We start from the raw sequence: 13,246 nt of genomic DNA, 5'->3' as shown, positions 1-13,246 counted from the left end.
ACACGGTAGTTGATTCACAACCATCAAAATTTCTTGGTCGATGGGAGACAAAGATTCCCAAAACCGATGGTCAAGGGAGGTAGGATTCTCCGTCCAATGGAATGGAAATTTTGTGCTCCCATCGGCGTTATAGAATAGATCCTGGCCGTCCGGTTCGACAAACACTTTAAAAAAGTAGTCCTTAAAGTTCTTATAAGAAGTAGTAAAAGCAGCAAAACGTACATTCCCCGGACGACTAGACAACGACAACCAACCTACTGGGGTACTCGGGTAAGTGTTGTAATAATACAAAAATGATTCGGTGGTCGGCGTAAGGCCAAATATCTGACAAATAACTCGAAAGGCTTGTAAAATGGCCCATGAGTTAGGGTGCAATTGTGTCGGTGCGACGTTGAGAATCCGAAGGATACTCATGGTAAAATCATCAAAAGGTAAACTTACATGCAAATGGGAAAACAAAGTGCTATACACAAAGAAAAAGTCGTGCGGAGCATTCTCCCGGCCGTGACACACACGGTCGGTTATACCACATATATCGACATATAGCGCCTCGGCCGGACAATCTGGTGTTAGAAAGTTTTTATGGGCAGCAAGAAATTCATCTAATTTATCAGAGGACTTTATTTTACTGGGAATTCGAAGGACGGCAGGATCGACCCAATCGTAACTTGGGTCGTCCGATGCCTGACTCGCATCGCGAGTCAAAGACGAACCTACAACACTCGAAGACCCCTCAGAGGAAGGCATGACTAACCTTGAATGAAGAAGAGGACACCGGCAACAAACTCAGCACTTGGCAAACGAAACAAGCAATGCGAAACTCAGAGCAAGAGAAACGGAAAAACCCTCAACTTTGCAAATGACGCGCTATTTATAGGCAAAGAGGTGGGAAGCAAAACCCCTACATTCGTCTAGCATCGTTAGATCGAATCTAATCTAACGATCAAACACACTTGGCATATGAAACGACACATAATCCTCATCGTTCAATCCATCTAGATGTGACAGCATCCCCAAACGGCAGCTCTGCCATGCGTCACATCTTTGCCACGCATTTAATGGTGTCAGCTATCAAGCATTGTCTCGAAAACCCCCTGCGTCTTATACGACTCTTCGTCCTTCCACGACCTCGAGCCTGGGGGGCAAGTGTATCGGTCGACACCGGACGACCGAGTGGTTCGAATTTAATTATTTAATTAAGCGAGGAACATGGTTACACGTGGAATTAACGGTTACAATTCCCGCTGAGCAGCAAACACACGTGAGCACTCCCTGGATTTTCGGGAACACCCCCTAGATCCCAGGAAACCATCTAACACGACCCAGGGACCACAAAACACGTCGCGAGCCATCAACCGCTTGGCCCCATTGGCCCAAGCCCAGGTGAACTTACAAAAGGGAAGGGAAAAAGGAAAAAAGGTACGTTTTTCATACCATCAAGAGTTCTCACTTGAAAAGATCGCTGACTTGAGCGTCGGAGCACAATCGCAGGTACCCCGCCGGCCGACCGAGGCACGCGAGGAAGTAGGAGACTTGAAGAATAGGACAACCGAAAGTGAAGTAGACACCTTGTATCGACGTGGATCAACATTACTCAGTCCCCAATATCCATACAGCTACAAATGCAATAAATGCAAGCTCCAATTTATTTAAAATCTCATCGAAGGAGTCGTTTAATTCTCTTTTGAACTTTTCAAAAAGTATAAATATTGTACCGCCCTGGTAGTCGGAAGTAATGACGTGGCATCAAGCTATTGTATAGGCGTGTTGAGAGGACGCCAGGTTGGCAGAAGGGAAGGAGATCGGGGGGCTCGTGTAGTCGCCAGTTATTAAGTTGGCGTGCTCCGATCTCCAGCACACCAGAACCGGCGGTCACCAAGTTGAGGACGAAGTTGCCAGATATGAACTCAGGCGACCAAGTGATTAGAGATCGCCGGAGCAAGCACATCGCCGAAGATGAAGGTGGTACAGATTATGAAGGCGGCCGGCGAGACCACAGGGAAGGTGTATAAGAAGGCACCCTAACTCGCCAATCCCAGTAGAGATCGCACTCCAGGACAACGATGCACTGGGCAATACCATGCATAAGTAACTTAGCCAAATGAGAGTTAGAAGCAGCGCCCAAGTCAAGGAGGCTCTAGATGATGGCACGTGTACAGTTGGATGTGAGCCACATGTCCAGGTCTGTAACTGCCAGGAGAGAGAAAGTGGCCAGGTATATAAGGGTTTCCCAACGAACTTTTGAGGTACGCACGTTCAGATTGTCTTCTTTACGCTTGCGAGTTTCTAGAGTATACTGTGAGAGAGAACATTGCACGGCTCTTTGAGAGTTCTTGAGTGTTGTTCCTAGTATTTGGTGGTTCGGTCACTGACTTGGGCGTTGGAGTGCGATCGGCCGCAGCGGCACCGCTCTGTTCTTTTGCAGGTTCTTGAGGTGGATCTTGGCGGAGGACGGAGGTTGAAGCGGTGCACACGTCGATCCAAGTTTGACGAGGCAAGTTCCAACGTTTTGGTCAACAGGCAGGATCAAATATATTGAATGAATCGATAATTAACCTAGCCTTCAAATTTATAAAACATGTATAAATATAGAAACAAAATAAAAATAAAATAAAAATGGAGAAGATGAAGGATATAATAATAAAAAAACAATTGAAAAGTTACATGACAAAATTTTACGTTTTCTTATGAGTAAACCAACTTCATTTTTATCTTATTATTTTCATCTTCATTTTAAAAAATCAATGCAAAGGTATTTTTCTAAAATTGGAAAATGAATCCTCAATCTGTTTTTGCTGAAAAACATGTCAAAAAATTTGTTAGGGCACTTTTAATAATGACCAAGTATTATTTGTAAGAGAAGGAGAAGAAGATAAGAGAAAGCGAAAAACGAGAAACGAGAAACACGTTCAATACGAATTTCTTTTTAAAATTCGCGTAAAAAGAAAACAGTTGTTTAATTATTCTTGTACCTTCTTTTGGCTACCTATTATTGCATTAATTTACCTATTTGAATCCGTAGCATTTTTTTTGTAACAGAATCCAAAAGCATTTATTATATTTATAGGATAGTGATGCATATACGACCGTTATAACTTTATCTTATTTTAGATTGGAAATGTTCCATCAAATACAAATATCCATTGCAAAAAATGAAGAAACCTTTCATGACTAATCACTAATGAACACAAATCCAGTTATAGCTTCACAATATAAGGTTAAAATTACAATAATTAAGAAACGAATTGTATAAATGTCTCAAAAGCTCCAAATTAATCAAATTCTTCACAATGCACCATCGTATTTCTGTATAGAATTAACAGTTCAGTGATTAAACTAGAGTTTCAATTCCTATTTCTATGTAAAATGTTGAATGCAGAAGAACAATTTGGTCAAACTAGTAATAATTTAGAAAAAGATACAACTAACACAATTATAACACTGAAACTTGGTGATTCTAAGAACAGGTTCTGGTCTCAATAATTGAAGATGAACCAATATATATGTGTATATATATATATGTATATATATATGTATATATATATATGTATATATATATATATTTTACATATTTTTGTTTCTCAAACTTTATTACATACACTTTTTTACATAATCTTTTTTCATTGTATTAAATACACATTTTCTTTTTCTTTTTAGACAAAATATAAAACTTAAAGGGGACTCGAAAAGTGTTTTTTTATACTCTTGTATTCTTTTTTTATCCATCTTTATATTCTTAATTGGAATAATATAAATTAGTTTTTCAGATCACTACCATAAATATAATTATTAGCAAAATTGATAAAAGATCTTTCATGAAACCTAGGATAGTATAATAATCGTTTAGATATTATCCAATTATGATTTATTATATATGATTAATTAATGACTTATTTTTTTCTAATATAAAACTCGTGTTATACAACGTTTTCTATGATATGAAATTTAGTATAAAACTAAAAAGAAATTGGAAGACTAGATCAAATCCATATAAAAAAATTCAAAATTAACCTAAGCAACTATATTAAAAGTTTAAAAAAATGAAAAATAAAAAATAAGAAGACAAGGAAAGAATCTTCTCATATCTCAAAGACAACATAGAGAAAATTCCAAAATACCCTAGTTTATGTTCAACAGTGCTAATTAATGGCTTTTATTTGATAATTTGTATAATAATTATGTTAAAAGTCACATTGAAACGTGATTTTCTTGTTGATAAACCTTGTATTTTTTTTAATACTAACAGTGAATAGCTATTCAACTCTAATTGTAATAAGAATTAAGATAAGAAAATATGCTCGTCTTTTCAAGGGTGTGAAAGAGATTTAATTTATTCAAAATTATAACAAAAAACTAAAGTGTAGTTATAAAATTGAAACAATTACTGGGTTTTCAAAGCTAAATTTATTTTAAAAGCGATCTCGTTCTTCTTTTATCACAGAACCCATTTAAAAATAATTCTGCACCAGTTCAAACCAATTACTATGAACAAAAAGAACTTCAGTTCAAGTCAGATTTATATTATGTAAAGGCTTGAATTAAAAATTAGTTTATAGCAAATGGAATTTGTCTAAACCCTAATCTAACTGGGGAAGAACAACAAAACTGATTTAGTAGTTTCAGAATTCAATGCATTCAATTTGGTTGAAATTAGATTTGGAGATTGAGTTGAGTTTATCCAAATCAAACACAAACTTGTTTGTAGCACATATACAGAACAGATTGAATGGGGGTAAGAATTAAGTATCAGTGAAAAGCAGTTATAAAAATCAAGAATGAGAAGATAAGAAAATTGGAAAGCATAACTAACACGTAAGCACTTGAAATTACCAATGCACCAAAGCCATTATGATTTTACCATCATACTAATAATGATGAAACAATCTTTGTGTAAGTGCGAGAAACAATTCAAGAATAAAACCCCACAAACCCATAATCTTTCTTGCACATTTAAATGAGACATAACAGAAACTCCATAAGCATGTTTTTCTTCGTTATTAGAAGCATTATATATGGGCGTTAAAAATGTGGCACGCGCGTTACTTCAATCAACTATGAATCAGCAATGGCTAAACAGAGTCTAATTAATTTTACTTATAACAATAATCTAATGAAACGAAAGTAAGATAATTAGATAAACATGAAGATTTGTTCAGCAGAGGGAGTAGTAATAAAACAGAGGAAACAAAAGAAATGGTTGAAATGAAAAGCATGTATTTTGCATGAGAACGCATACATCAAGAGGATGACATACATACAAGTTGCATGCATCAGAAAATTTTCCTTTTCCATCTGTCTCAGATTAAAAAAGAGGAAAAAAGAAAAAAAAGAAAGAGTGATGGAGGGAGAAATTTCTCTCCCCGATTTCGTTTTGTCTCGAGAGGAACAAAACGAGGGAGAGCGAATGGGATCGTTCCACGTGTCCTAAAGGACTCTCCCAGTGGTTTTTTTTTTTTGCGTTAGATCACAAGTGCAAGAAACGGGCGAGTTGGGTGGGGTTCACCACGCCGGGGAGCTGGGTCCCACCACCCTTCAACAAACTCGCCACTTCGGCGTACCTTTCCCGCTCCTCCTCCGTCCTCTGGCACGGCGCGGCCGCCGTGGGTTCTGCTTCCTCGTCGCCGTCCTCCGTCGACTTTCCTTTGGGTGGGGCCCACGGCTGGCCTAGTAGGGTCCCCTTGGTGAGGAACTCGTGGGCCAGGTAGCCCGCTAAGAGTTGGTTGGAGGGCTTGGGCTCCTCGAAGGCGGCTTTGCTGGTGGCGGTGATCGGCTCGACGGGCCTATCGGGCTTGAGTATTTTGGTGGTGGGTGGTGGGGGTATGGGCTTGGGCCTGTCAAATGGGTCATCTCTCTCTTTGCGCTTATTGGTAGGTGTCAACACACGACGAGGGGGGAGACGCATCGTTTTGGTATTCATGGCTCTCTATCCGCATGCCACGTCACTACCAAACCACCCTCGAAACAAAACTGACACAAATAGTTTTGTTTTCAAATAATGAAAAAGAACGGTAATTATGTTATCTATCTTCGGGTGAAAAGTGAGGGGTAAAATGGTAAATACGGAAACTAGAGGGGTAAAAGGGTAAATTGACACGAAACGGATGGGGCACGCTATGGTGAAGACGATGTGATGGGAGAGAGAGAGGGAGGACAGAAACTTGTGGCCGGAATCTGGCAATTATCAAAGATTTAATAAAAACAAAATAAGAGATGAGGTAGAGAGAGAATAGAGAAGAAGAGAGAGAAAGAGAATAGAGATAGAGAGAGAGATTGTAAGAGAAAAGTGTGAGAAGAAGAGAATGCGCTGCGCGGAAGGGACCTCGTTATTTATAGGGATGCTTCTCTCTAATTGCCCTTCTGAACTTCCGCTTATTACTAAACTGCCACATTTTGACCTAAATTACTCAATTACCCTCCCGTTTTATTATTATCTGCCCAAAGTGAAGATGAAAATTTTCCCCCTTTTAAGCTTTTCATGGCGCCGAGGATTGGTTCAGATTGCATTTGCTCTCCCTTCCGCCGCGGCGGCGGCGGACGGCGATTGGTTCAACGGAAGGAGGGTGACTAATTGTTTTGTTATTTTATTAATTTTTTGTTAATTGATGAATTGTTAGAATGGTTTGATTGATTGGTTGGGTCCGGGTCTCAAGAATGTAATTGCTATTCAATTGAATTGCATGAGACACGAGAAGGTAAAGAGTTTTCTCATTTGAAATTACTTGTTTTGCTCACTCACTGATTGATTTTGCAGTAAAACCAACCGTTCTGGATTCAAGTTTTATTCGTTTGAATGTTTAGATTAAAAAAAAAAATCGTTCACCACTAGTGATGAGGAGAAGATAAACCTCTCTGGTTGGTTGGATTTCGTGCTACTCTGTGCAGAAGATGCATGCTGAGTGACATATGAATAATAGGGTCTGGAAAATGAATTCCCTCAAAATATTGCTTCAGACAGATAATCGAGAAGTTATCATATCACGTCTATTAACCTTGTTTGGTGAAGCGTATAATCTATCTTACTTGAACAACCCTAGTTTTATTTCGGTGACTATCTTATAAAACCCTTCTTTCTGTTGATTAGATAGAATGTTGGAAATGCAGAGAGATCTGTATTCATTATCACACTTAGGTTCAAATAAAACTGGACAAATTTTGACTGATTTAAACCTTCAAAATTTTGTTGTGGCAGTTTTCAGTTCGGGAGGCATGCAGATTATTTTGATTTTTTATTACATACAGGTCATTTTGATCTGTTTATATACTGCCCCGCACAGGAATTCGGCTTCTTTACTTGTCAGTTGTCTCTTGTTATGATGGCTGGTGGAGTCATTTCTTAGCACTATTTTCTGTTGTGTTAGTTTTTTATTTTTCAGATGAATAGTGAAACTTATGTACTCTTATTCAAAGGTGGGATCTGGAACTGTAGAACCTAGAGCATGGAACTCAAGGACTTGGCATAATTTTATCCCTTCTGCAGGTAATGACCATAGACCAGCACTTCCTGGTTCATCCACTATCATGGCACGCAGAATATTCAGCAAATAGCATACTGAATCACAGATAGTCACTTCTGTTCTATCTTTTCTCCTCTCTCAGAATTTAAGGGAACTGGTAATTGAGTTTTGGGGGCTATTATCCTGTGATTTAATCCCAGAGTTTGCCACGAGACTGTTAGTAACTAATGTCATGAACTTCCATAAGTGTTTTATTATTTTTTTTAGTTTAAATCCTTGGATTTCAGGCAAAGGCTGGTGGATATGATTGTTTCCCATGAAGCTGATGAATTTAAAGTAGCAGATAATTTGGTGATGATGCAAAGGTTTATCTAAATTGGTTGGCTGCACTGTTTCGGACTATGTATCATGCCCAAAGTTCAGATGCTGGAGAGATTTTGCTTTTATGCTGATCAAACTCTGAAACTTTTATTCAGCGGGTATGATTTTTATATGTTACCCTGTTTCACTTTCCTGCAATAGGTTATCTATGTATAAATTTCTGTTTTATTAAAAGAAATCCTGTTTTCTTGTTTTGCCATGTTAATCTGTCTTAGCGTAATATTCATTCTAAAGTACTTCTTTTTTAATTATAACTAATTTAAATATATATTTTAGTTTTGTTTACAATTTTACATTAAATAAATTAAAATAAAGTTTATCTAATAACTCTGAAATAAGCAAATCGTATGTTTGAATATAACTTTTAATCAACTATCTAAACACGTTTAAGTAAAATACTATTCAGCACTAGACGCGTAGCCATACAAATTTCGTTCACCCAAAAAACCCTTAGAAACTAAATTTAATGAAAATTCTAAAATAACATGATAAACATCTTTTAAACATAGTTTTCTTTCTGAAAGTAATCTAAATGCTTATTAAAACACAAATTAACATGTTGATGGTACGACTAGGATTAAAAAATAGAGCTTAAATATGAAGCATTACCTGTATGAGGCTTTTGACTTATGGTATATGATTTTGATAGTCAACTTCTTTAACCAGTATAGAATGCATAATTAGGTTGAAATGTTAATAAAATCCTAATTTGAGTTTATGTAAATAATGATAGACTCATGTTGTTTGATCAAAGTGATTAGAATTTGTTATTAATATTTTGGAAAGTGATCACTACTTACTCCTTCCTAATGGACAAAACAAATGTTAATAAGGTTATCCCTTTGATGAATCAGTTTTTTTAGTAAAATAATCACATCAAAGTTTAGATCTAATCTTTTATGCAAACCAATCTTGAATTATGCCATCAATAGTTCAAAACCTAATTTTCATAAATTTGTAGAGTTTATATTGTATTCAAATTTTGTTCCTATTATAGTTATTCTTTTTAAGACACTTCTAACTTCTTCTTTTTTGTTGAATCTTTTGTTGCTATTTACATTTATGTTTTTAATTTCTGTAATTATTTTTTCCAAAAAATATTAACTATTTGAAAATCCTTGAGAGATTGTATTATATTTTTTTAATGAAAAATAGTCGTTATAAATTCACCACTATATAGAAATAAAAAATGACAACAATTGTTTATTAGTAGAATTATTCATAATTAAACAGAAAAGACTACATTGTTGCATTAAAAAATATTAAGAAATCTCATGCATATATAAATATAATTAAATTAAACAAATAAAATTAGCAAATGATTAATTATATGTAATACTATATTATGATGTATGATTTTGTTAGGTTAATGACTAAGATGGTAAATAGAAAACTTTTACTATAAAGAGACAAGATACTAAATATGTTATTTTAAAAAAAATATAGTACACTACTAATATAGTAAATATGATAAACCAATTCCAATTATATTTTTGTTAATTTTTAAATTCAATTACGTTATAACATATATGTTAAAATTTGGACGAGTCGTATAATTTTGGTGATGATAATAAGTAATGTAAATTTTATGTGTACACTATGCATGTTATCGCATGAAGAACCAAACTATGGATGATATATGCATACATTCAACATCATAAGGATATACATGCATACTGCATAACAATTATATACATACACTGCAGAATGAAATCATTGAACATCTTCTACAAGCAACAGAAAAGCACATTCATACTTAAGGGACTGTTTGTTTGTGGTTTGTTATGCTGAAAAGATATATAAAAAAAAATACATACCAGAATTGTTACCTCAAAGTTAACTAACTCACGTGTTAGAAAAATGACACCTCAAAAGGGATAAAGGAACTTTTGTGAAATGAAAATATCTCAACTAAACTTCTTCAAGAAAAGAGATGTTAATCCCAGTGAAGGTGGAACAAACATCAAATTTATCAAAGTGCTGAAATTTTGTTAAACCGTTGGAGGATTTGTTCTTATATATAATTTGTAACATATTAAGTTAGACTAATTTATGATTCCAATCTTATTTATAATTTTCAAACTACTTTATTTATGAAAGTTAGGATAGTGAAAAATAATACTCATGATCTTAAATTTAATTTAATGGGAGTTTTAAAACATTACAACTAAGTGTTGTGACATGATCAACACATGATAATTTATGCATCTTCCAGCAACTTTTTCTTCACCAAATGTTATTTTATGAGTTAAACTTTGTTAAACATTAAATGTTATTTTGTGAATTAAACTCGTGAGTTTGATTTTAATATCAATTATGAGATTGCGTACTTATCATTAGTATTTTTATTTTTTTTATATAAACAAGTTATTTAGGATGCATCTAAGAATAATAAAATAAACATTGTTAATTTTGTTATTTTTTCATATATTATATAGGAACACGTTGGAAGTGGGTTGAATATTAGATAAACAATCAAACTTTTTGTAGAAACAAATCAAAAATGGTATATATATGTATGGATTAGAATAATTTAAAATAAATAAGTTTCGTCCAAAGAGTTTTCGTAAAGATAGTTATGAAAATAACTTGAAAAGAATTGTATATGTATATAACATATAAATACTAATATAGGAGAGAGTATAAACAATTGTTTTATATATATTAAGATTTGACCATCACTCACAAAATTTTCCATGCTTCTATATTTTTAAAATTAAATGTGAAATAAGTCTGATTTGTACTAGTCATCCAAAATAACTATTAATTTAGAAAAATGATTAAAATTTAAAATAATTTGACTATTTTCAAGAAGGAAATATTAATCAAAATTATTAAAATGATGCAAAAAAATATTTAAATTTAAGACAATTTCACCATTTTTAAGAATGTAATTAAGCTAGGTGATACATTTATTATTTTAAGAATATCTTTATTTTATAATAATTTAAATATTATAATAATATCTAAATTTAAAATAGTTAGACTGTTTTTCAGATTAAAATATTAATAAAAAATTTAAAGTAGTAAAGTAATATTTAAATATAAGATGATTTAACTAATTTTAACACTGCAATATAATTGTTAAATAAAAAGTAATTTTAAAAACAAAAATAATTATTTATTATATTGACTAAATTAGATTTTATTTTATAGATTAAAACATTATTGGCATTAAAGTAATTTTTCTAATTAATAAAAATTTACAAACTAATTTTAAATTATATATAATTAACTACCAATATTTTAGCTACTAATTTATTTAAATTATAAAATTGATAGTTTATTAGATATTAATTTAAAAATTAATTTATAAATTTATACTAACAGAAAATACTCTCGATACTAATATTTTTTTTTAATAAAATAATATTTAATTTAATCAAATAATGAATTATATTTTATCTTTAAAGTTAATTTTTATTTAATAGAGTAAGATTATAGTTGAATGATATATTTATTATTTTATAAAAAATATGATAATTACATATAATTTACTTTTATAATTTATAATAAATCATCAACAAGGATATATTATTTTTAGTATGATTTTTACTTGACTGTAATATAATTATTTTTTAATATTTCACATCGGTTATTTATATTCAAAGATTAAAAAAAAAATTATTAAACGCCTTTCATTTTTTTAAAAGTTATTTTTATGACATTGAAAGTTATATGTAATATAAATTAACAATTATTAGCTTTTTTATTCTCATAAAGATAAAAAAAAAATTTACATATAAAATAACATGTTACTAATGCTTTCTCTTTGCATATAAAACGGAATATATATATATATATATATATATATATATATATATAATTTATTATGTTGTGAAAAATAAAAAATAAAGGCAATACATTATTTAATCTTTTATGAAAAAATAATATAAAAACCATTGTTTATAATATTTTTTAAATAAATTATAAATAGTTGTTTATTTATAGGAAATAATAAATATATGACTTATTTGAAATATAGCATAAAAATATATTTATTTTAATTGAAAATAGTTTGTATTACCTTAAATATTTTATATTAAATTTAAATTATTCATAGGTAATGGTAAGAATGTAATCTAAAGATATAAAGAGCAAAACCTAAACAAGTCTATATTTATAAAGAAATATTTAAAATGTATTTAAACCTTTATTAAAAAACTTATTGCATATTTAAGTAATTGTATTTAAATAAACAAATAAATGAACTCTTTTTTTTCTGATAGGAATGCATGTGTCATCTTGTTTTTTATCTTCTTCTTTCTTCATTTTTGGTCAATGTGCATGAATCATCTTCAAAGAGGAGAGAGAATATATGAGTACCCTACATGGCCCAATAATTATGGGTACCCTACCCTATTTCTCCACCTAGTAACTCTCTCACTATGTTACTAATTAATATACTATATCATAATTCTAACCCTAACCCATCCAAATCCAACTAACTTTATAATCTATCATCAATGAATGATCTAATATTATATTAAAACACAATATAATTATAATTTTCAAATTAAATCTATTATTTTTGAAAAAATGTGTCATAAAGTAATTAGAACATACCAAGTAATGGAGGAAAAGTTAGTTTTATATCCTTAAAATGCTACTACCATTATATTAATTTTATTTTCTATAGTTTATAACTTTGTGATTTAATTAACTTTTCTGGAAATTATTTTTATAATAAAGTGAGGCAGTGGCTGCATAAGAAACCATGGACTTAGATATTTTATTTTGACCAGCACAGATATCACGTGACCAAATTCAAAATTCACATCAGAATCTCTCTCACTTTCTTTTTTATTTTAAAAGTTTTCTAAGATGATTATTGATAAATCTAATGTGAATTATGAAAAAGTAGCCACTTATTAATTGCGCCAAAGCCAAAAGCTATTGGTCATTTAGGGTAAGTTTGAATTTTTATTTGAAATACTAAACTATTTTTTTCAGTTTTCATTCATGTGTCAATCTTGGACCCTTTTTTCTTCAGTAGAGTTAATAATAAAATTTATTATAAATTTTAATTTAATTTAATTTTACAATATTTTTTTAAATTTTTTTTAGCTTTAACTCAATTTAATTTTCTAACTAAAATCCCATCACACACTTGATCATCGTCATCATTATCTTTCAATGTGACAAATCAATGTCCTTTCATATGCAATCTTGTACTTATGTTACTTAAACATGTGCATAAGATTAATTTGAAAACGTGTGATGTTATAAAATTAAATTAATAGTGTGTAAAAAGTTACCGATAATAGACCTTATTAAATTTAATAAGTTTTACTATATATTAAAGAACAAATTTAAAATTGATATTATAATTTATTAGAGTTTATGGTTGGAATTGGATGCACGTGTATTAACTTTCTCTCCCTCGATTACATGTGTTAATTTGTGTTTTG

The 13,246-nt window shown here is 31.6% G+C and overlaps 1 protein-coding gene and 1 long non-coding RNA gene across 3 annotated transcripts; one reads left to right on the top strand and one right to left on the bottom strand.

Annotated features, from left to right (window-relative positions):
* Nucleotides 1–5,323: 5,323 nt before the first annotated feature.
* On the bottom strand, nt 5,324–6,067 carry LOC137829953 (embryo sac development arrest protein). The gene has a single exon (XM_068636995.2). It carries the CDS (start codon nt 5,915–5,917, stop codon nt 5,465–5,467), a length of 453 nt encoding a protein of 150 aa, XP_068493096.1. The 5' UTR covers nt 5,918–6,067; the 3' UTR covers nt 5,324–5,464.
* A 398-nt stretch (nt 6,068–6,465) lies between these two features.
* Nucleotides 6,466–8,040, top strand: LOC137829954 (uncharacterized). Of its 2 annotated transcripts, none has more exons than XR_016523064.1 (3): nt 6,466–6,560; nt 7,408–7,477; nt 7,742–8,040. It is a non-coding gene; the product is annotated as an uncharacterized LOC137829954 (long non-coding RNA). The 2 variants fall into 2 exon arrangements; XR_011084118.1 differs by having other exon boundaries at nt 6,496–7,044; nt 7,190–7,477.
* Nucleotides 8,041–13,246: the final 5,206 nt, after the last annotated feature.

Source organism: Phaseolus vulgaris, chromosome 7, assembly GCF_051622355.1.
Source record: "Phaseolus vulgaris cultivar YP4 chromosome 7, ASM5162235v1, whole genome shotgun sequence".
NCBI lineage: Eukaryota > Viridiplantae > Streptophyta > Magnoliopsida > Fabales > Fabaceae > Phaseolus > Phaseolus vulgaris.
This window is presented reverse-complemented; position numbering and strand designations above follow the sequence as displayed.

Coding starts and splice junctions, on each gene's coding strand:
- LOC137829953 (XM_068636995.2), bottom strand. CDS start 5,917: ATGAATACCAAAACGATGCGTCTCCCCCCTCGTCGTGTGTTGACACCT.